The sequence below is a fragment of the Barbus barbus genome (genome assembly GCF_936440315.1).
Source record: "Barbus barbus genome assembly, chromosome: 47".
NCBI lineage: Eukaryota > Metazoa > Chordata > Actinopteri > Cypriniformes > Cyprinidae > Barbus > Barbus barbus.
In genome coordinates this window covers 6,402,004-6,427,249 of record NC_136725.1, presented here as the reverse complement: position 1 = coordinate 6,427,249, position 25,246 = coordinate 6,402,004, and the positions used below count along the sequence as shown (strand labels likewise).

General features: G+C 37.9%; 1 protein-coding gene across 5 annotated transcripts in view; it reads right to left on the bottom strand.

Moving 5' to 3' along the window:
• Positions 1–25,246, bottom strand: part of arl15b (ADP-ribosylation factor-like 15b) — a 49,415-nt gene that overhangs the window by 20,992 nt on the left and 3,177 nt on the right. For 2 of the 5 annotated variants that reach the window (XM_079409909.1, XM_079409910.1), the window contains exons 2-3: positions 5,208–5,352; positions 4,915–4,974 (exon numbers count right to left, since the gene is read on the bottom strand). In XM_079409909.1, the coding sequence (XP_079266035.1) occupies positions 4,915–4,974; positions 5,208–5,352 (205 nt within the window). Of the gene's footprint in view, positions 1–4,914; positions 4,975–5,207; positions 5,353–19,193; positions 19,329–25,246 lie in introns of those variants that run through there. The other 3 variants (XM_079409911.1, XM_079409912.1, XM_079409908.1) reach the window with 2 other exon arrangements.

Here is a 25,246-nt window from a genome sequence, read left to right as displayed (position 1 = left end):
ACAATGTAATACTTCCAATTCTCATTAGGTATTATCCATTGCTGTATTCAGCAACAGCTTTCCAACCGCTGACATGCAAGCCTGACAGCAACAGCACACGCTGGCCAAGGAAATAATAATGTTTTTTGCAGATGTTTAGACAATTTGTGACTCAATAAATATTTGGGATCCTCACAGACAGGCCATGTCCGAGGCTGACTCATCTAATTAACAGACGTTTGATCTGCTGTTGCCATTTTATCAAGCACTATTAACGCATAATCACTCAGGTTGATATTTCTTTCCTATATGGCCTGGCTTTTCCAAAACACAACATACCATCAGTCTCAAAGGTGCATCAACACTTTCTTTGTTGCTTGACTTTTGTGTAGTTTTACTCAAAGTCTCCATCTACTGGCTGTGAAAGAAAAATCAAAACGCTGGGAGGTCTTGGGCCTTGAAAAGCAGCGGTTTACTTTCATTTCCAATGCATAAACATGCGCATTAAGACGAAAACAATGTGACGGAACAAAACAGCATTTATCAGCAACGGGCCGGTGCATTACAATCTAATGTGATAATGCAACTAAAGCACATTTTCGCAGAAATCATTACATAATGGCCGTGGTCCAGAGAAGCAAAGAGAGAGAGAGTCTGCTAAGTGCTTTCAGATGGTCGCTGCGAGATGGTAAATGTGAGCATGTGGGGCTCCCTTCTCTGGTGCGTCTGTCAGCCTGGCAGATCGCACAGGGTGTCATCGTGACACTGATGGGAAATGCACGCAGACAGCGCAGCGCTTTGAGCGTCTCCCGTCTTCCTGACATCAATCACGCAGACCCAAAACACGGGCCAGACGGGCAGACCAAGCAATAACACGCAAGAACGGTAAACTGTCTCAATGGCCACGGCGGAAACGGCGGGAGAGCCAGCGTGTCAAGCCGACACACAACCTCCATCAATAAAGTGTGACATGAGCCTTCCGCGTCAGGTTCAAGGTTAATGTTCCAGCCGTAACCCTACACTGATGTTTTTGGAGAAAAAGAGGTTGCGCTCCGCAGGCCCCTGACACTGTGCTGAACTCGTTGGAGGTCTGGAGGAAAGGTTTCCAAAGTGCTTAAAAGGAAAACAGGACATAATTATACCGGTTTTCAAGGAGAATTCAGAGGTTTATCAATTTCAAGGCTATCTCCCATCGTGGCCTGTTTCTCAGCAACAACTGTCCTATAAGAATTCACTTTTAAAGGGTTAGTTCACTCAAAAATGAACATTTGCCATGATTTACCTTCTTCTGAGGAACACAAAAAGACAAGTTTTGAAGAATGTGCTGGTCGCTCTTTTCCATGCAGTTAATATTAATGGAGATAAAGGGTGGAACAATACACCAATACACAACTATAATTTCGCAATATGATACTCTGACTATACTTTAAACAAAGCCAAAATTTAGTTAAATTAGATTTTTTTACAATTACTTCATATTCAAGACGTATTATAAAGTTAATAAAAAAGTATTCCTCATTAAGCAGAAAGACATTCTCCCGCTTAGCTAAAAATACAGAATTATGTGAAAGACATTCTGCCCCTGATGTTTAAAAAGTTTGAAATATTATTAAAAAATATATAGATTTAAACATTCTATTTTATTAAAGTCTTAAATATTGTATTTTTTTAATAACTGTATTTAATTATTAAATTATTCAGAACAAATCATAAAACTGAAAGCTCAAATGTGTGAGCTTCTGGGTTTACTATATTTGATGTGCTCTTTTTATGTGTACTCATCATTGTTTATATGAGAATAAACATTTTGAATTAAATCTCTCTAAACATTATTTTTGTATTGTCACCATCCGTGATACATATTTTTGTATTGTGATATATTGTGAAATAATATGTGACCCTGGACCACAAAACCAGTCTTAAGTCGCTATTATATTTGTAGCAATAGCCAAAAATACATTGTATGGGTCAAAATTATAGCTTTTTCTTTTATGCCAAAAATCATAAGGACATTAAGTAGAGATCATATTCAATGAAGCTATTTTGTAAATTTCCTACCGTAAATATATCAAAACGTCAGTTTTGATTAGCAACATGCATTGCTAAGAACTTTATTTGTACAACTTTAAAGGCGATTTTCTCAAATGTAAATTTTTGCACCCTCAGATTCCAGATTTTCAAATAGTTGTCTCTCAGCCAAATATTGTCCTAACAAACCATACATCAATACAAAGCTTATTTATTCAGCTTTCAGATGATGTTTAAATGTCAATTTAAAAAAACTGACACTTAAGACTGGTTTTGTGGTCCAGGGTCATATATATCGTTTCAAACTAAATAATTGAAGATTTCTGGCATGTGTCATCAGGGAGATGTCTGTCATTTTCACAGGAGGGTCTTAACATTATGATGTAAAAATGAAACGTGCATGAATTATTCACAATAAGATCTACTGTATAACATGCATTTGCAAAACAGATGGGTTAATTTAATTTCATGTCAACTTTAATCTTGCCATCCGCCCTGGCTTAACATACAACCAGTACATTTCTAAAAAAAATAATTTTTTGTTTGACGGAAGTACATACTTTTTTTTGTGATGGAAGTTCAGAACGACATCCAAACTTTCAGTATTTTCTTTTTTTGGGGGAACCTATTCCTTTGAAAAGGTGACATTTGCTTTTCTATAACAGGTTTCAATACACATGACCTAGATGGAAACGCCCCTATTTAATCTCAGTTCCATCCGTTTTTTTCTCCTCACGTATCTAGCCCTCCCTTCCCCTCGGGTTCCTTGCATCCTCAACACCCTCTTATTCTTGTCATCACTCACTCATTTTAAAGACAGATTCAAAGCATCAGCCCATCACTCATACGAAAAGGGAAACGCGGGCCAAAATGGCTCTGGGTTCATTGAGCGAGTGACATCTGAAACATTTCCTTTGCGTGCCGTATCCAAGCACTGGCGCTTCCTGGGGTTCAATTTACCTTGAAGAGAAAACTATTAGTCATCAAAGAAATGAGTTTGTGTCCTTATTGGTCGGGCCCTCATGTAACATCTGTGTCAAATTACATTCATATTCGTCATGATATGTCAGGTGATGTGTTGCCTAAGTTTACTTTTCAAAAGATCACACATGAAATAATTGTGAAATAACGGCTTCAAATGTTGTTACAGATGTGTCCGCAGATATTCGCTACTGGGGCAATTGCATAATGCTCATATTTTTTGTCTGGACTGATTAATTTACTCATACATACAATGACTTGAATGCACTTCTTACACTACTCTTCCAAAATTTTAGGTAGGTAAGATTTTAATTCAGCAAGGACACATTAAACATGTCAACAGTTAAAGACATTCATAATATATTTCTATTTCACATAAATGCTGTTCTTTTGAATTCTCTATGAATCTTAAAAAAACGCATCAGGTTACCATAAAAATGGAAACTGTTTTCAACATTGATGGTAATAAGAAATCAGTATATTAGAATGATTTCTGAAGGGTCATGTGACACTGAAGACTGGAGTAATGATGTTGAAAACTTTTCGGCTTTTACTGTATTTTTGATCAAATAATTGCAGCCCTGGTGAGCATCAAACCACACACTTTTGAACAGCAGTGTATATGACAAAATATTTTAAGAAAAATACTTCACTGCTTATTAATATAAACATGCAATAAAAAAAACCCACTAAAATAACAATACGTTTCTTAAATATCAAGTGATTTGACCTTTTCAGTATTGTTTATAAAAAATATATAAAATGTCATGAAACATGTTTGACTTTAAAACAATTAAATATTAAATTGTGCATACTCATTGTTTTGTGAGGAAAAATGGATTTACATGTAACCTTAGGATTTCTCCCTAGAATGAAACGGTCTGTTATTACCTTATTTGGAAGGGTCATGAATAATAATGTTGAGCTCTGCTCTGATTGGCTGTTTTACAGTGCGGCTCATTTCAGCTAATTTCTCACACAGCAGGAAGGAAACACAGGGAAAATATATATTTCAATACTTTCTCTCGCAGTTATATGGTCGGGTAATTATACTGTAATATAAAATGTGGGCATCAGGGAGCCACTATTAATATGCGGGGGATTGAAACTGCTTTCAAATGCACGATCGCTTTTTAGTTTCACTTTCACGATTCGCGGTACTCCGTTAACTTTATACTATGGAGCGGCAGTACTTACCACACATTTTACAAAATCAGATGCTTGTCAGTGGTGCTCAGGATCTGTAAATCATTCGCCATCATCCTCAGTCATCTCTCCTCACTCAGTTTATGTGGTAAGAGAAATCTTATGTACTCTAATGTAACAAGCTACCCCTAGCAAGGAGCTAACCATGTCCCTTTAGTGGCACGCGTTATTTTATTAGAACGTGTTATTTGCTTTCCGTGCCTTTCTGAATACAGACACCAACCCATCCCTGCACTTCACATCCCCTGCACAGCCTGGAACACAACATTTATTTCCATGATCTGCCATTTTCACTATAATCGTTGCATGTTTCTTCACAATACCTGCAGAACTTCTGATGGTTTGGCTGGCGGCTGGCCTAGAACATGGGCGGGTATATGCAAATGTTGGGGCGTAACTATTTGTGATCTCGACTGTAACGTCACAGTCGGTGTTATGTTCTGATTCGTCTTTTGCATTCACGAGATTTACATAAGGAGGAGGAAACTATGGTGTTTGAGGCTCACGGTATGTCATTTTCATGTACAGAACTCTTATTATTCAACTATGCCAAGGTAAATACAGTTGTCCATTCTATGGCACTTTTAAAGATTAATTTGGCATCTGTGTTTTAAATATTTTTCCGAAGACTTTATTTGTCGTTATTTTATATTATTTGTCACTGACCCATAATTAAAAAAAATAAAAGTAGTATTTTCATGAAGAACAGAGAGCATTTACCTCCGAGTTCCTTGACATTTAAAATGGCATTCTGGAACGGGACAGCTTTAATGCTAAAACCTGCAAATAAAAGTTGAACAAGATTAACAACTGCAGCCATGAGGATTTCATAAAAGGAAGTCATTAAAACACCTTCATTGCTACACTGACCGAGATTTAATCAGTTTAAAAGACAATCACGAGGCAAAATCTGAATACAAGGGAAAGCGTATCTGAAGGCAAAGAGGAAGTGCAAAGATCTGTGTTTGTGTTTGCAGGATGGGTCTGGTATGGCTCTATGATGGTGGGCTGACCTGTGGTGGGGACGATGTTGTCTGTTGCCTCACTACAAAGTCTGGAGAGCAGGCTGGTCTTCCCAGAACCCGTCAGACCGATACAAACCACGTCATATTCTGGTCTGGGAGGGGGAGGTCCTTTACAGCAAAACGTCCTGAAACACTGAAGATGGGGCAAAGAAGAGGAAAGAGGAGGAAGGAGTGTAAGAAAAGTTACAACAATTTAGATACAAACGTCCCCCTCATGTTTGTGTTTATGCGTTTTTTGCAACTGGCAATTCTTCGCAAGAAAGGCTGTGGGTGTATGCTTGTGTCACTCTAGAAACAGAAACACATCTCAAAGACATCTGACATCTGTTGACACCATCTGGTTGAGGAAAAGTTACTGCAAAAGAAAAAAACAAAGTCTACCGCACAGTGCCTCCATTGAAATCATATGGGCCGAAAGTCACCACAGTGTTCTGGGATAAGTAAGCACCCCTATATATTTCCGCCAAAAAAACAGCCCTGTTTTCTGTAAGCCGCTGTCAGAGCCCTTCGGTTGACGTCATGTCATTGAGTGATAAAGCAAATAAAAAATTACCCAATAAATTTCAACAGAGCGGAGTAGAACTAACCGCCAAAAACACACACACACACACATAAAAGGAAGTCCGTAATACTGCTTAAACCGATCACGTCACATCAGATCAAACGCTTCCTACTATACTGTCTACGCAAGGAAGATCAAAGCATGTTTGACATGCATATTGTGCAAGGAGGAGGCATTGTGTTGCGTTATGATGGTACGGGTAATACGGTCAGGCCCCTTTCGAGTAAAAACAAACCGATATTTTGTATTATATTCTTCCCTTCCTGTCTGAATTTTTTTTTTTTTTTGAGTTACAAAGTTCATTTCACATCTGAAGGTCTTTATCTGGTTGGCTGTGTATCTGTATCTCTAAACAGAGGCTCATAATAACCTCTGTTGCAAAACTTTCTACTGCCAACATAGCATCCTGACCCAGATAGACCCTCAAAAGTGACTGACGTGGACCTCTTCATTGGCCAAAACTCAAAAAATATGTTGTTAAGCCAACAAAATAAGACTCTAATGAGCATAGAAATACATAGAACACTAATATTGGGGGAACTAATCCATTTAAGTCGATTATTTGCTATTCCTTTTCAAACATTTACATTTTTTAACTGAACTTGTCATGCAATGCTGCATTCTGGAATTGTGTGAAGGAAAAATGCCTACTTTTTTGGCTACAATGTCTTAAATTGTTGTCTAGGTGCACGATTAGAGTTTTAAAACAAGTCCCTTTGACTGTTGGTTTTTAGAAATTACATTTCAATCAATCGGTACTTAAGATGGTAATACTTATTTTTAAATGCCTGCATCAATACTCAAAATGTTGGATACAGAGTGCAACAAGTCCCGCCCACTTTTTCAGTGGCCTTGGTGCTGGAAGCATCTTTCCCATAACGATTTTTAAAAAGTTACTGTTAAAGAGTTATAAGTCATGAATCAAACAAAGCATCTACAAGGAGAATCACAACATTACAAACTTTGATTTGAAGCAATAAAGTATTTGAAAATCTTACAAAAAGACAAAATCTTACAAAAAGCTTTAATGAGGAAAAGAGCAAATACTACAACAATCCCATGAAGCACTGCGCAATAAAAAAATGACACAAAAATGTAAAAATATTAATCTACTCTGTTTGGTAGATTATTATTTTTTTCAGGAATCATGGGTATTGTAGTTTCTGACCAGCATGCCCCCTGCTAGACAATTTTTTTTTTTTTTTATATATATATATTTTGAAATAATGGAAGCTATCGGCTTCAATAAAGAGTACACCATTGATTAACAACCACATAACTCACAGTAGGTCTATCTGTTAACGATGGCTAAGTTATCATTAAAAACTAATTTCCAGAAAATGAATGGCTTTTTTACTTCTGAAACCCAACAGTTGCACTCTATAACACTGACAATTCATCCAGCTTCAACAAACTTTCTGAATGAAATCCATATGTCTACTATGCTATGAATTGTGCTCTGAGTGATTAAAACACACAATGTGTGAAATCAAGCAAGAAAGACAAGTCTGTTAATGAGATTATGAGAAGTGCCACTGGAACAGGGCATTCCTTCATCATCACATAGGATGGGAATATCTGTGCATTGAGTTCTCATGTGACACTCAGTCAGCTGAGCCAAGCAAACACTGGAATATGTAGAAGAGGGTAAACCGTGACCAATACGGTGAGAAATTATGACAATCTATAAATTTGTTCCTTTATTCATACATCATAAAGCCTGAACATGTGACTGCAAGGAAACTATGGGGGGGGGGGGGGGGGGGGGGTATGTGTGTGTGTGTGGGGGGGGGGGGGGGGGGTTTCACTCTAAATTTAATACAGACTGAGATTGTGTGTTTGGTTAGCAAATCCTGCCCTCTAGTGGACACACAGAGCTTTAAACCAATCAACGATGAGAACATAGTATGCCTGCTTATAAATGCCACAACATCCTGTGGTCATCCTGCCTCCATTGACAGCCATTCAAACGTATCCATTTATACTGATTAAATGCTCTTGCAAGCAATCCAAATATGTCACAATATTATGACAGATATACCAGCAGCCATTGTTTTCGGAAGGCTCTGAAAGACGTGAAATGAGATGTATGTGGACTGAGTGCCCATGAGCAACATTTTTAGACTATAATTTTGTTTTTGAAAGGTAACATGAAATCTGAAGTGATCCTATTTAAATACATACCCATGGTCTTTTTATGCTTATTGGGTCTCACCATTTACCATTATTCCACAAAACAAAAATGTTTTTTTTTTTTTTTTAGCAATGTATTGTACTGACGGTGGCTGATGTCAACCATCTTGTTTTCCAACCAACTGGTGTATGGAGACCATTATTCACAATCCAATCAATTCCCAATGGGTAAAATAAAGTCTCGCCCTACATTGTTTTCCCCAATGAACATCCTGCTATTCTCGGAAATACTTCTCTGCTGACATAAACCAAGCCCAAGCAAACAGGGAAAATAATATTTCTAGATTTTCAGGTTTTGAAGGAAAAGCGTGTCTTAGTTCTCTATTAAATGGAATAGCCACCATGAAGCTAATGTGTTTTGGGCTATGCTTTCTAGCCCAAAGTCAATGGCTAATATGTCAGTTTAATGTGTTAATTTTCTGTGGTTATTTAAAGAAAAAGTAAAATGGGGGGGGGGCTACTTTTACGTTCAGCAATAGTTCATTTTAAAATGTTTACACTGTTCTCTTTAAGCAAAATGAACCAGGCACATAATGTATACATTTTCTGAAGTCATAGTTTTAGGTGAACTATTCCTTTTATACTACCCATTATTTGTCACCTGAGTACAACAACTGCCCCACTTTCTCTCAAAAAGACACAAAAATAAAATATAGCCTGCAGGGGTCCATGAAAACATTACCTCAAAACGTATATGCTTTTGGAAGCTCCTCACTATCTAAAAAAGCTGGGTTAAATATGGACAAGCTCAGCTATTGGGTTGTTTTCAACCAACAGTTGGGTTAAATGTTTAACCCAACCTTCTGGGCAGTAACCCAACCGCTGGGGCAAAACAACCCAATCGCTGGGTTTGTCCATATTTTACTGGGTTGCTGGGTTGTATTTAACCCAGCATTTTTTTTAAAGAGTGCAGTGAGTAAATGCTAGAAGCACTTCAACAGACACAAGATGGCAGCACTAACAATGTTCCTGTCTAGTTCAAACTGATGTTCTTCAGTCTTCTGATGTGTAATAAAAAGATGAACATGCAAAGTATTCAGTCAAGATTACATTGTAGGATTGCATAAGTGCTCTATCATGCAGACCATCATATAGGAAGGAGAGACAGTAATGCATTTTGAAGTAAAACAGGTCAGACCTGTAATTGGTGATCCAGGTTTCTAAACAGTCAGTAGGTACATATACATTGGTGTTTTGAAGAATATTTTCTTAGAAATGGAAAGCTGCTCTGATTCATGTATAAGCTTGTCAGCATGCATGAGGTTGAGCACAGATCCTTAATTGATCAATTAATAAAGTGTTAGCAAACTGAAGTCTAAACTTACAAGGGTCACTAACAAAAAGTTTTAAAGACAAAAAAAAGGAACCTTCAAAAATGTGATTTAAAACCTGTACATTCATTTGGTTCTAAAAATCTATTCTTTTATATAATTTTAAACAAAGGTTTACATTTAAATGAATATTTAACTTAAAAACATATTACTACATTACATATTGGTATATTATTATATATATAAACATTTTCTTTATACCTTCAATTTTTTCATTATTTTCTAAATAAAAATTTCAACTTTATTGAGTAGAATGACTCAGATCTGTTTTATTAAAAAATAAAACAATTACAATATTTTTGCCAAACGAATAGGCTTTATTTTCATGAATTTTTCCTGCCAGTCGTGATGTAAAAAAAAAAGTGACAGATTTTTACTTCTGCGTTGACTTTAACAAATTAAATTAAACAAATAAAAAAAATAAATAAATAAACGCATGGTGCGACTTGATTCAATCCATCGGTTGATCATTGGATGGATTACTTATTTATGTTTTAATGCCATATCAGCAACAATGGCTATATAATTAATGACAACATTAACAGTATCATTTCAATACATCGTTTTCAATAACATAACACTTTCTTCAGAAGCAATTACTATGCAAAAACATACAAGTAACAATAATAGTACTGATAAAAATCATATAGAAGCTTTCAATTTAATTTATTTACTCTCTTTCAGGAGAAACCTTTTTAAAAATATCTTTTAGTATATTTTCTGACTAAAAATATTGTCTAATATCTTTTAAAATTGGACATTTTATTAAAATATGCTTTACACTCAAAAAAATATTACACGTCATAAACTGGTTTCTCTTCATAATTGGATGGAGGCAGATCTGAGCTTACAGTGGATTGTTTTAAAGGGCAGAGTTAGAGTAAATGAAAGGATTTGAGAAATTCGGCATACGTCACCAAGAGAGAAGACTTATGTTTCACTGGAAGATCTATGACATTAAAAATAATGAAGTCAAAAATTAAATAAATAAACAATTAAATATGCATGAATTAACCGGTTGCAATAATATCAATAACAAATTCATTTTTAAACACATCCATTTATCAAAGAAAAGCCGAGTCACTGCATTTATGAGTTGAATTTTTAAAGTATTTTTGAAGTGTCGTGCCACTAAGCAACAAAATAAGACCAAAAGTGGAAGTTGAACTATTGATCAATGGCATGTGTGTATCAAGTGGACTATCACAGGAGTATAAACACACCTACTTCACCCAGTTAATCATGTATAGAGCAAATTACACCATCAATGGACTAATCTTTCCACAGGTAGTGCAGGTGACTATCCTGATACCTCACTGATAATCACCATCATATAGGCTTCCACAACAGTACAAAGGGCTATATCCACAAGCCAAAATACAGACTCATTCTGGAGGTCCAGTCACAATGGACTGTGGCTGGTTTTGCTCCACAAGCTCCGCAAGGCCCCAGAGGCATCTTCATCTAAGTGGAAATCGCCACCCATGCCAATGACGCCCATCTTACTTTACATTGCTGTTATGATAGTGCTTCCAGGTAAATACGGGCTGGGTCCAATGCCAGCTGGAATGGCCAACAACAGGAAACAGGAAGGGTCTAAACTGTGATTGATGTCACAATCAGAGGACTGGGAGGAAGAGGTAGCCCCATGCCTGAAATGCACCAGAGACAGGCTGGCGCACAATAAAAGCAAGCGGCACCTGTTTGTTCTAAGATAAAGTTAAGGGAAAGAGGAAAAATCATATCATAGATGCAAGGTCTTAAAGACACAAGCAACTTCAAGCTGACAACTTGCTTGGCAAATGTTTAAGACTCAAAAAAGATTAAAGGGATATAAAAGTTTACATTCGCAGTGGACAAGCCATTATCCAGTTAAAGGAATATTCTGGGTTCAAGTTAAGGTCAATTATGCAAAGATACATGCAAAGTTTAAAATCGAAAGATTTTATGCTTTTGAAATAAGTCTGTCATGCTCAGCAAGGCTGCAATTATTTAATCAAAAATACAGTAAAAAAAAACCCAGTAATATTGTGAAATATTTTTGTAATTTAACATAATTGTTTTTTATTTGAATATATTCAAAAATGTAATTTATTCCAATATCAGTCTTCAGATCTGTCACATGATCCTTTAGAAATCATTATAACATGCTTATTTGCTGCTCAAGAAACAATGTTGAAAACAGTTGAACTGCATATTTTTATTTAAAAAGTGATTTTTTTCAAGATTCTTAGATGAATAGAAAGTTCAAAAGTCTGCATTCATTTAAAATAGAGATATTTTGTAACTGTCTGACCTGTTACTTATGATCAATTTAATGTGCCTTTGCTAATTAAAAGTATTGATTTCTTTAAAGTGCCCCATTACGGATTTTTGAAAATGACCTTTCATGCAGTGTGTAACACAGCTCTGAGTGAATGAAAACATCCAGCAAAGTTTTAAATCTGAAAGTGCCCCGTGTATAAAGTTATTGTCTCCCAAAAGAAAGAGTCAACTCTGAGTCATTTGAATGAGTCGTTTTTAAAACAAATCCCAAGCCATAATGCCCAAGCCATTAGCATAATGCCCGCCCACTTGTTGCTACACAGCTCTGTAGCGGACTCCTGTGGATAGCATCATGTCGAGAAGATGCTGTGCTCTCCACTGTGAGGGTAAACCTGTCGTACTTCTTTGCAGCAAAGATTTTCAGCCTGGTTTGGTTTTGATATAGTTCCCACACGTGCACCTAAATAAATTCATTAAGTAATTCGACTGTCACGCATATACCTCAAAGTGCCACAATATTGACACTTACCATTGAGAAAGGCCCTGCTCCAGTCGTGTTTGCGATTGACTTTCTGATTCATCAGTAACTGTGGATGCTTCCTTTGTCGGACTCGGGCTTGAATTGATAAGGTAAAATTTAAACCATGTTGTCTGTTCATACACTGTATAAAACACTGCGTTCTGTTTCTGACATGTGCTGCACGCAGTAAACCAATCACAACAGACTGGGTCATCGGACCAATCACCGCAGATCAGTGTCACGCAAAGGAGGGGTTTGAAAAAATGAATTGTTGAGTGAATGGTTTGGGAATCGTCGAGCAAATAACGTAAAAATAAATTCATATAATAAGACAATGAAAGTGTTTTTTGACCTTGCATGCATGTCAACCTGTTGCTAGGGACTCCCAAAACCAAAATATGAACCTTTCATAATCCATAATAGGGGCACTTTAAATCGAACAGAAAACCCTTACAGACCCCAAAATTTTCAACATAGTATATATTCAACTTCATTGCAATGCAAAACTTAAAACTACTATAAAAATGATTTTAACAGCTTTACAGATCAAATTATACAAATTATACAAATGCTAATGACTCTGCTGACCCCGCCCCTCTCTTCAGTGGGGTGACCATCAGAACTGTTACTTTAGCCGCGAAACTGGCTAACTAGTACATTATTAGGAAAGGCGATTTGCAAAGATTAATAAAAAACCCTTATACTCACTTCTTCTGTAGGAGAGGTTGGATCACGAATGATTTGCCTAAACATAGACGCATTTAGGCAGATTGGGGATCAGCGCATTCACTTCAAAGCGAAAGTAACGTTAATCCTCTGCGTCTTCAGCGGCTCAAATGTCGGGAGTAAATGACGACTGCTATATTCATTACTACATCCAACAACAAAACACCTCAATCACTTAACCGGAGACATCTTGTCTTCCCCTGTACCGGAGTCGACTCAATAGCGGACAGCTCTCAGCTCACTCAGGGAGGGTCTAAGGAAAGACGGCCTTGTCAATCAACTATCGTGGGAGTGGTCTGCACAGAACTACGTCATTCTGATAGGGCTCTCAGAACAGCCTGACTTAAGAAAGGGGATTTTAAAATAGGGATTTAAAAAAAAAACACTGGGTGGATTTTTATCATTATAGGATGGATGTGTACACACACTTCCAACACATATAATAAGACAATGAAACACATTGAACACATTTATGTTCAAACAACTTGGAAAAGTGAATTTTGCATCCAATGACCCCTTTAAACCCAACATATCTGGCCCAATTCCTTGCAAGTTGCTTATGGTAAGTGTCTCATCGTACCCTCAATTTTTGCTTTTCTCAATTTTTAGAAACTGAGAACTTTCACTCGGCCTCTCATGCTGATTCATTGAGGTGATTGGATACACTGTGAATATCTTCCATATAGTAGAGTTCTGAGTCAATAGAGCGCATGGGGATTTGCACAGTATTAAAACTGCATCAGGATAAAAGGAAGGGGCTCAACAATGCCCAGCTAAGCTGAAGCTCCCCCCGCTACTCCTGTACTGATGCCGTTAGGCTATAAATCTCCACCGTTACCCCTCCTTCAGCATTTAAACATGTTGAATAACAGGCTCCAATCGCCAAAGTTCAGATAACAACGCTATTCTCAGCCCTTAGGAACCATCAAACAATCACATCATCCACAAGGTCAAGCCGTGCCCTAAATAACCGGTGAATGGGGATTTTATTTAGAGTTTTTGAATAGCGATCGACTGGCCAGTGAGAGATGGCTTGAGTTATGGTCCCAGAATCTGGAATGGCCGGGGCAGCCTATAAACCCAGTGCACTGGGAGCTCATACAGGAAGTTTATTTTTGTTTTCCCATTCCGTGATGATTTACATCCAGTTCCCACCTTTGATGGGCCGCATTTGGAGTGGTATCCTGTTTGGTCTGATGAGGCTTCCAATTCTCAGCAGCTCCTGGGTCCCACTAGCCATACTGGACTGTGGGATATTCCCCGCTCAAGAGGAACTCTGCGACCTGACTGCCACATCCTGGCTTATCAAAGCACGGAAGTGAAGTGCGCAGAATACATGGATAGCATCTCCATTCCAACACCAGCCAGTCTCCAATGTGGGCTGCCGTCTGCCAGAGATGTCGTCCAACCTCTCATTGTACCATACAGAATGAAGTGCAATCAGACCAGTTTTAAAATCATGACTAGTCTAGTACTCAAAAACATAACACATATTGCTGGATGATATCTTACAAGTCATAATGGTCAACTAGTCATCCAACAACTGACTAGTTGGTTGACTTTGGCATGCTGTTTGACTGAACACAAGAATGCATGTTCTTTTAACACTCACATTAAACACATCTGATCAAAGACAGGTGACCCCAAAACCAACCTAAACATAAAGGGCCTTAGGGTTCAGACCAGTTAATGTGCCTTTCTGACAACCCTCCGATTAGTTGAATTTGAATATATGTAGTTTGCACATTCGGAATTCTCTAAAACTGCAAACAAGACTAGAAGACTGTTGAGTCCAATGGCGCTTTTCCACTGCATAGTACGGCACGGTACAGTTCAGTATGGCACACTTTTGGGGGGTTTTAATGTCTGAGACATTAACTTTTTGTCTTTATGCACTTCCTGACCATTGGGCAGGGTCCTAAGTTACAGGTGAATGCTCAAGGCACAGCTGTGCCTTTGTCTCTATGATAATGTGAAGGTATGGGCGATAATGTGAAGGTATGAGCAATACTGTCAGGCTGATTGGATTAGCACCTATGCAGATATCCCAACGTCTCAGGGTCTCTGATTTGACAAGGAAAAAGTTTCCTACAAGTCCATATCAAAGGTCTTGGTCTTGTTGGACCATGCATGGACCATGAATACATGCATTTGAATTCCAGTCAGACACAAATTCTTCAGTCTGAGTTAAAGACCATATATTTATGGTCTTGGTTCTCAAGTGAGATAAGACTAAGACCTTGGAAAAAGACTTAAGGACCAAGACTATACCTTCATGGTCTTGTCGGACATGAGACTTGAAGACCAAGACAAAAGCCATAAAAATATGGTCTTGGACTCAGAATTGGATACCAAGACCATAACCATATTTTTTTATTTTCTATATCTTTTCTTTTTTACTTGATAGCATGTGAACTCCCAAATAGTGCTCTACTCTTCTAGCCTCACTCCTGACTCTTGAATGAGCTGGTCTCTACAACATTGTCTATCTTAATATTTAGCCTAGTGCAGAGGTCCACAACCACCGGGTCGCGACCCACTACCGGGCCGTGGAAGAATTCCTAACGGGTCGTGAGAAAGTTCTGTGGAAAATGTGGATAGATATGACGCTCTGTTATTTATTGTGCGTAAATGATTTTTCTAATTATTCTGTATTTTCGTTGTATGCAATTGATATCGAGTAGCAATTTGACGATTTCATGTTACATTATTAAAAGATTGCTCTGATCTGTCATGGCTAGGGCTTTAAACGGATCGCAGTTGATCCATGATATACGGGCCAAGTCCAGACCCCACCGTTCGGCATGCGATTCGCAGATTAATTTGCCAATTTACACATTCAAGCTATTTAAAACCACAAGAAGAAGAAACGAAACAGAACTCAATTCGTTACTTGCGCGCTGTTCTCGCACACACCCGAAGCACGCACAAGCATAGAGACGTGTTTCAGACAGCGCAGCATACTGATTTGATTGCTCTTTCATGTATCCCTGCGTTTAAGATACATATGCATTGGGGGGGGGGGGGGGGGTGCGGTTACGTCGCAATACTGGAAATATTTCTCTTTTAAACCATGAAGGTGAGCCAATGGATATCACAAAAGCAACGTGCAAACTTTGCACAATAGTTATGCCAGTGAACGTCTTAACTTCAGCCATACAGAAAGTGAAAGTAAAAAAAACTGATAGAGTTTTCTAATGCTGCATTAACAGCACATATTCTCTCAGAGACAAGAGACAAATTTACTTCAACGTGCTGATAACAGTATAAATGAATATACCTGTTTTAAAGACCCCATCCACAACTCTCCCCCCTCCCCGGTCCACAAGATTTTTTTTCAAACTGTAACCGGTTCGCAGTGTAAAAAAGGTTGGAGACCCCTGGCCTAGTGTATTATGTTCCCTTAATATAAAAAACCCTAGATTTTGTGAAAAACTGAGGGCATTAGCATTTTCTGAGACACTCAAATGACCTTGTTTGGCACCAACCATCTTTTCACAGTCAAAGTCACTCAGATCACATTTCTGGCCCAGTCTGATGTTTGGGTTGGAAAACTGACCTGCTTAACCATGTCTGCATATTTTGGGTTGCATGCATGCTTTTGGATACAAACCGCTTTAACCTAGCCTATGAACTAAGGTCATTTAGTGTGCAAAAGTGACACCTAAAAACACTGCCTAACTGGTTTCACACCGTAAACCACAGGTAAACAAAGAGAACTCTAGCCTAAGGGTGGGTTCTCTACAAGGTTGCTTATCATTACATGCTAACATTCACTATTTTAGCAATCTGTCAATTTTTTGACAATTTTTCACCTTGGAGCAACCTGGGGCAAGTGTCTTGGTCAAGGGCACAGAGATGATCATGTGTGGGGTTTGAACCTAGGTGAAGAGACCCCCCACATGGTTGTAAAGCGCTTTGGGTGTACAGCAATACACAATAAGGCGCTATATAAATGCATCATTCATTCATTTATTCAACCCAGATCATAAAGAACTACATACAAAACTGCTCATGAATGGTAAAAGAATGAGTATCTTTCAAAGATTTGATGCCACTGTATTTACCCAGTACCTTGTAAGCAAGACTTTGACTAATTCAAAACAAAGACTTGCCCTTAATCCTGGATGCTGCATAAAGCTAGTCAATCAGACCGGAACTGTAGATTTTAGCCAGCGTTGATTATTTTTATGTGCAATATGCATCAGAGGATCAGTGAACGAGGTGTGGGTGGTCTGTGGCTGTGCCTTCTGTGGCTGAAACAGAAGAACAGGTGCATCGCCTGTGGGCTTCTGTGGTCCAACTGAACGCTCTACTTTTTGCACTCAAGCAGTGAAGCTTGTCATGGCCTTCGAATCAAATAGGGCTTGAGCCTGTTGAATAAACATGAGAGTCACTGTGACTAGTGACCTCAGAGCATCCATTAAGAGATCAGCCTGATAAACTGACTATTTAACACACCATTAGCACTGAAACTAGATCACACAGGGCACAAATGACCCACATTACACAAGTCTAAAGACCTCTTTCAGCCCCTGTCTGTTTGTTTTGAGGCTACGTAAAAGTTGACCAAATCCATTTTTAGCATATATTCACATTTGAGTCATTCCGTGTTAAATCAACCAAATTTTGGAAACTTCCACATCTCAAATTTTTGATTTTGTTAGCATTTTTTCTATAGAAAGACAAACAGTGACAAAAACCAAAATATTAAATGTAACAGATGTATATTTCAGTATATATCAGTAATTCACTATTTTGTAGAGGGGGTCAAAATGACCATTTTCAAAAGCGATTTGGAGCCAATTTAGAGGGGTGTAAAAATTACTTAGAAAGCTGGCAGCATCATTATTTATTATAAACTTTATTATTTAGTCTATTAGTAAAATCTGTTGATGCCACTAGTGACAGTTCAGAAATGTCAAAAAGCACTTTCTGATCACATCATTGCCATATACCAGCCACGTAAACACTTTAAACTAATAACATAAAATTATTCAAATAAGAAAATTAAAAGAGAGAAAATAAATAATAAACAAGTCCTGACTAAGCAGAGAGATGTTCTTCATGTTGATTTTATCAGTGGGTGATATGAGGTCAGATCTTTTCAGGTCACCTCCTGACAAAACATAAAAGACAAAACTCTCATTATTAGCACTTTTTTTGATACACAGTGCATTAATGCTTTCTCCTGACTATAGGTTTGAATAAAGTATGTGGAACAGAAATGGAGTTTCAGACTTCTAACATCTACAGAGACACCAGTGAGGGGGACTGAGTACCTCCTACTGAAAGAAGCCCAGACAGGAACTCAACCCTAAGGGAAGGACCCTAGATATGTAACAAGAGCACGTCATGAAGTTTCCAAACCCAGCTAGGAAATCCAAAGACGCCTGGAGGAGATGAGACTCGTTTTGCTCCACTGCCCCAATGACATACTGTGAGCAAAAGCCTCCGGGCAGATAATCAATCAGGACGAGCCTAGTCTTCACCACCCGAGAGTATAAACCGAGCTCAGGAGCTTCTGTGTCAAACCTCTCAATTTTATCCAAGCTGCGATAGTTTGAAAATACACCAGGGAGAGGGTCACTCTAATTTTGGAGAGCCTGAGAGTTTTGGAAATCTAATACGCTTGAGCTAATTATAAAGCGTTTAGGAAGAGCAGAAAACGGTCTCAGGTGGTATGGATTTGGAGTTCAATCATAAGCACTGGCACTGCAAATGAGTGCAATGCTAAGATGGTCTTTAATGGATTTATGCAATCAAGAGACGGATTCAGAGATGATTGTTTAATCGCATCAGTGCATAATTTAGTCCAAAATCACAGGGCAACAAGTTCATGTGTAAATTTGAGATTACAATAGAAGATCAGCCCAGCTAGTTAAGGACCATCTTTTGGACATTAGCACACAGCATGCCATCTTGTTTTATCTCTATTAAAGGATTCAATCACAGGAAATCAAATACATTTGAGTGCTTGCAGCAGCCAATAAAGTGTCTTTATAATAGTAAATCATTGGATCTTTACCTCTAGTCACTGACTTCCTCATTGCATTGCCTGACTTGCTCTCTCACTCCAACAGACAGCAGAGTTCACAACTACTGCTGTTACTTTTGGCAGTTAAACTCAAACCAAAGCTTTAATGCTCACCAGGGTGAAAGTTAAACAAACAATTCAAACACAATGTTCCCGGACACATATTTTCCATGAGCCAGTATGATTTTTTCACATAAAAATACAACCGCAAACTTACAATGCAACAAACACATAATAATTCTGACATTTTAGCTTAATGGCTTTAACACGCTAGAATAGTCCAAAAGAACAGTAAATAGTCATTGCCTACTGTCATAAAATGGAATAGAACAGCACTAACCATTAACATAAAATCCATTTGCCATTGATCCATTTTCACTCACAATATCCATGTCCACGAGCTATGATAATAAAAGTCCATTAAGTAAAACCAAAAGCTGCATTACTCTTAAGGATAAAGAGATTTCACATACTCTTAAAGAGGGGTGGGTGGTATGATGGGTGATGGAAACATGCCTGGTAGAGATTAGAGCAGTGACTAATGATTATTTAGAAAAGAAAAAAAAAAATGCAACAGCTCAAAGGTTTGTGATCGGTAAAATCTTTTTGTAATGATTTCTCAGTCTCTTATGCACAGCAAAGCTGCATTTATTAGTAAAATAGTAACGTTGTGAAATATTATTACAATTTAAAATAAAATAAAAAAATGTGTACATTGTAAAAAAAGAATTTATTCCTGTGATCAAAGCTGAATTTTCTGCATCATTACTCCAGTTTTGAGTGCCACATGATCCTTCAGAAATCATTCTAATATGCTGATTTACTGATCAAGAAATATTTGTTTTATTATCATTGTTTGTCATCATGTTTGTAGAAACATTTGTGCTGCTTAATATTTTAATGAAATATTCAATAATTTAAAATAGTAAATCTTATGCAACAATGTCTTTACTCTCATTATTAAGCAATTAAATGTATCACTGCTAAATAAGAATATGATGTGTGTGTGTGTGTGTGTGTGTGTGTGTATGTATATATATATATGTACACGTATATGTGTGTATATATATATATATATATATATATATATGGATGTAAAGAACACAAACATGGCGGTTCGGTACGTAACTCGGTTTGATGTCACGGTTCAGTATGTTTGTGGTACAGCAGGAGGAAAAAAACTAAACAAAAAATTGCCTTTTTCAATTAAACAATGGTATGCTGAATAAATGCTCTTTCTTCAAATAAATTTAATTATAAATATAGCTGCAAGCAGCAATGACGGGGCCAAGCACACCAGCGACAAAAGTAGGAGCTAAGCATAGCACGGAGCATCAGAACAACTGCAGAAATGAGTAATTGAAGCCATTTTAAGATTATTGTAGTCCAAATGGCTGAAAAATCATTTAAAACTACCAGTAATATGATTGAATGACTTTTCACTTTTGACCAACAGTTGGCACCGTTATCAAATCGATGTGGTGTGTTCTGTGTGAGGTGACAATGGCACACACAAAGTTTGGTGTCAATATGCCAAAGCATTGCAGAGATACGGCCTCAAGTGTCATTTTGGCATCATGCCTCAAATTTGTTGTTGTGGTATGTGAAAACCGTTTTGTCTATCAACACGAAATCCATAACTTTTTGTCAGCATGGTCTGAAGATGATATGACTCGATTTTGGTTAAAATTGGATCAACGGTCTAGGAGGAGTTCGAAAAAGTAGGTTTTTAAAGAAAATTAAAAGAGCAGAGAGGAAGTTTGGCTGACTATGGCAACATTGGTATCACTGTTCTCAGCATGATCCAAGGAATCTATTTACAATAGGCAAATCTCATTAATAATCAACACTCAAATAAAAAAATAATAATTGTATGCAAACATGTAAATTTCACACACTGTCGTTTTTAAATTAACTTCTAAATTATACAAATTCTTGTTGTTAAAATATAATAATTTACACAGTGGCTGACATAACTTGTTTCATAAAAGATTTATTTAAATCAGAATCAGAATCAGAATCCGAAAGAGCTTTATTGGCCAGGTATGTTTAAACATACAAGGAATTTGTTGTAGTGACAGAAGCTCCACAGTGAAACAGAAAGACAGCAACAGGACAGGACACAGATAATAAAAGAATAATATACAAATATCCAAATAGGCAATGTACAAAGCAGCAAAAACACAATATATAATATAGACAACTATGTATGTACAGGTCAAGTATGTGCAAATTAGAAATAAAAATAAAATAAGTGAGTGTGGTGAATGGATAATGTATTATATTTGTGTGTTCCACGTTTATTGTTGAGTGTTCATGAGATGGATTGCCTGAGGGAAGAAACTGTTTCTGTGTCTGGTCGTTCTGGTGCTCAGAGCTCTGTAGCGTCGACCAGACGGTAACAGTTCAAAGAGGCAGTGTGCTGGATGTGAGGGGTCCAGAGTGATTTTGCCAGCCCTTTTGCTCACTCTGGATAAGTACAGTTCTTGGAGAGTGGGGAGGGTTGTACCAATGATTCGCTCAGCAGTCCGGACTACTCTCCGTAGTCTTCTGAGGTCAGATTTAGTAGCTGAGCAGAACCAGACAGTTATTGAAGTGCAGAGGATGGATTCAATGATGGCGGAGTAGAACTGTTTCAGCAGCTCCTGTGGCAGGTTGAACTTCTTCAGCTGGCGAAGACAGTACAACCTCTGCTGGGCCTTTTTAACAATGGAGTCTATGTGAATGTCCCACTTCAGGTCCTGGGAGATGGTGGTGCCCAGGAATCTGAATGACTCCACAGCAGTCACAATGCTGTTCATGATGGTGAGTGGGGGAGAACAGGGAGGTTTCTCCTGAAGTCCACAATCATCTCCACAGCTTTGAGCGTGTTAAGCGACTGCACCAGACAGCCAGCTCCTTAACCTCCTGTCTGTAAGCAGACTCATCACCGTCCTGGATGAGGCCGATCAGTGTGGTGTCGTCTGCAAACTTCAGGAGCTTGACAGAGGGGTCTTTAGATGTGCAGTCGTTGGTATAGAGGGAGTAGAGCAGTGGGGAGAGTACGCAGCCCTGAGGAGCTCTAGTGCTGATGGTACGAGTGCTGGATGTGAATTTACCAAGCTTTACTAACTGCTGTCTGTATGTCAGGAAGCTGTTGATCCACTGACAGATGGAGGTGGGGACGGAGAGCTGGGTTAGTTTATTCTGAAGGGTTTCCGTGATGATGGTGTTAAAAGCGGAGCTGAAGTCCACAAACAGGATCCTCACATAAGTCATTGGTCTATCCAGATGCTGCAGGGTGAAGTGCAGTCCCATGTTGACTGCATCATCCACAGACCTGTTTGCTCTGTAAGCAAACTGCAGGGGGTCCAGTAAGGGTCTGGTGATGTCCTTCAGATAAGCCAAAACCAGTCTTTCAAATGATTTCATGGCTACAGACGTTAGGGCCACAGGTCTGTAGTCATTAAGTTCAGTAATTTTGGGTTTCTTTGGGATGGGGATGATGGTGGAGCGTTTGAAGCATGAGGGGACTTCGCACAGCTCCAGTGATCTGTTGAAGATCCGTGTGAAGATGGGGGCCAGCAGGCTGGTGACACACCGTCTGGGCCTGGTGCTTTCCTTCTTTTGGAAATACATTAAATAATTAAGACATCACTAATAGGTAAAGTAAAATATAATGAGTATATAGCCTTATATAGCCTTTATTCAGGGTTCCTACACATTTTCCATTTCAAAATTCACACTTTTCCAGACTCAAATTTCCAAACCTTTCAGTAGATTTTCAGACCATATTTAACATAAATGGTTCATAGAGTATTATTTTCAGCTTTATATATGGTAAGGTTTAGTGTATTTGGTATATTTTGGCATGTATTTGGTAGTGTAAAAGTATTTGGTGACTAGTACAGTCATCTGTAAATATTTTCCCATTGATTTTCTTGAAGTGACAACATACAGAGCCCCTAAAAAATAATTAAAAAAAGGACTTTTACATGTACATACTTTTTTGTGCCCTCGAGAAACTATTCACATGCGTATGGGAATTTTTGCATGCTTACACATTACAATTTCTAGTTTTATATAAACTACTTGCTTTGTGCATCACTATTTTATTTTGCACACACTATTTTGCCATCTTACTATGAATAAAATAATAGCATGGATGCACATGAATTAACAAAATTAATTAAAGAAAAGACTCAAAATTAGGCTTTTCTTAAAGGGGTCCCTGGGTATTAAGACTTGTATGGCTTAATATAACGTAAATGATGTCTCTTACTGAAATATGTATTAGAAAACCCAAAGATTTAAGTTATTTTTAAAAATCACATAGTTTTATACATATTTTGAACTATGGGGGCGCCATTATTCTGATGACGTAAAATGGTTGCACTCGATGAGCTACTAGCGCTACCTGTTGCTACTCGGAAAATAAAATACTTATATCCATCGCCACCTGTAGGTCATCATATAAGTATAGGTTTAAACAAAATGCTGTACCATCGATTTTTCCCCACAAGGAGTCTAAACGCCCCGGATATTGAGGGAAATCAGCGCTGAGGAACTCCTCTAGTGGCCACGAGTCATGATTAGCATCGGCATGTTTAGATCCTAACAGATGGCATCTAGCGTTTCTTGTCTCAGTCGTTTGTAAGCTCTTTCAGTAGCTGTGGTCTACTAAGACTCATAGGCATCGGGGCTAAAGTGGAGAGAAAAAAGAAGCGGGTTTTTATGAAGTTTTATTCGTCCACAGGCATCTTCCCATGCTTTTCTCCTCCTATTATCGCTAGGAAAGCAGTCTTACATTGCTTCTCTTGTTGCCCTTTGAATGAAAATGACAGCCAAAAGCCACACAATGTGGCATCGTATCAGTATTTTATTTTCTGAGTTGTGTTGCGGTAAAAAGCCAAAGACCATAGAAATAAGCACCAGTAGCTCACCGAGTGCAACCATTTGAGGTCATCGACACAGAATGTACTGTGCACATCAAATAATGGCGCCCCCCATAGTCCAAAAACGATGTCGATTTCTTTAAATAACATACATTTTCATGGGTTTTGTATTACATATTTAAATAAGAGACATCATTTACGATATATTAAGCTATACATGTCTTAATACCCGAGGATCCCTTTAAGATAGTACCTGTAATATCAAGGCCTAATGTCCAATTTAACACATCCTCTGTGGAGACACACAAACCATGACACGAAATGGGCTGATGGCATTAAATTTCAAGAGTTTGTAAAAAAGACTGGTACTCTAAAAAGTGTTTAAAATTTGGCTTTTTTTAGGGCAGTATGCCATATTTAAAGGCCTTAGGTCTCTTTAACGCATACTTTGTGGAGGCCAAGAAACCACACCGTGAAATGGGCTAATGTCACAATAGGTGGCTCAATGTGCATTGTCCTACATGCCAAGTTTCTCATGCGCACATAAAAGTCTGTATATTTTTTTTATTTTTGCAAAGGTCCTTAAGGCTATGTAATACGATGCTAAAAATATTGAGAGGAAACCCAAAAAAAGAAACCCTGGCACGCCACATCAAAGAGTACCAAATCTGCATTTATTGTCTGAATTTCCTGAAAAATTTAATGATGTGTTCAGTACATGTGTACCGAACCGAAAGACCCGTACCAAAAATTTTCGGTAGGAATACGTTAATACGTATAAATAACCTTTCAATGGTAATGTATATTAAAAAAGTAAAAAATAAATAAATCACAAAAAAATTTAATCAATCAATTCAAATGCTAGAAAATGTAGGTGTCACAACATTGTAATGTACAGTATGATTTTTTTTTCTGCTGAAGATTATTAAATTATGATGACATGGTGACATGATGACATCAGTGGTTCAACCTTAATGTTATGAAGCTACGAGAATACTTTTTGTGCACAAAGAACTGTTGTGTACGTGCCTCAAAGACTGATATGAAAGAGAAGAAATTGTTGAGTAAAGTTTGGTTTTCTTTAAGCACAAAAAATATACTTGTAGCTTCATAAAATTACGGTTGAACCCCTGATGTCACATGGACTATTTTAATGATGTCCTTACTACCTTTCTGGGCCTTAACAATGGTAGTTGCATTGCTGTCTATGCAGTGTCTGAAAACTCTCGGATTTCTTCAAAAATATCTTAATTTGTGTTCCCGAAGATGAACGAAGGTCTTGCGGGTTTGGAACGACATGAGGGTGAGTAATTAATGACAGAATTTAGATGTTTGGGTGAACTATCGCATTAATGGCATGTGCCTAAACCAGATAACAAGCAGGAGAACTGGTTATTTAGCCATTTAAACTGTTTCGCTTACTGGCCTACATCTAAAATAACGCCTCCACCCCGTCAACCGCATGTCCTGTCTCCAGAACACTGCCTTCCAAAGACACATGATTGGAAGTATCGACTTT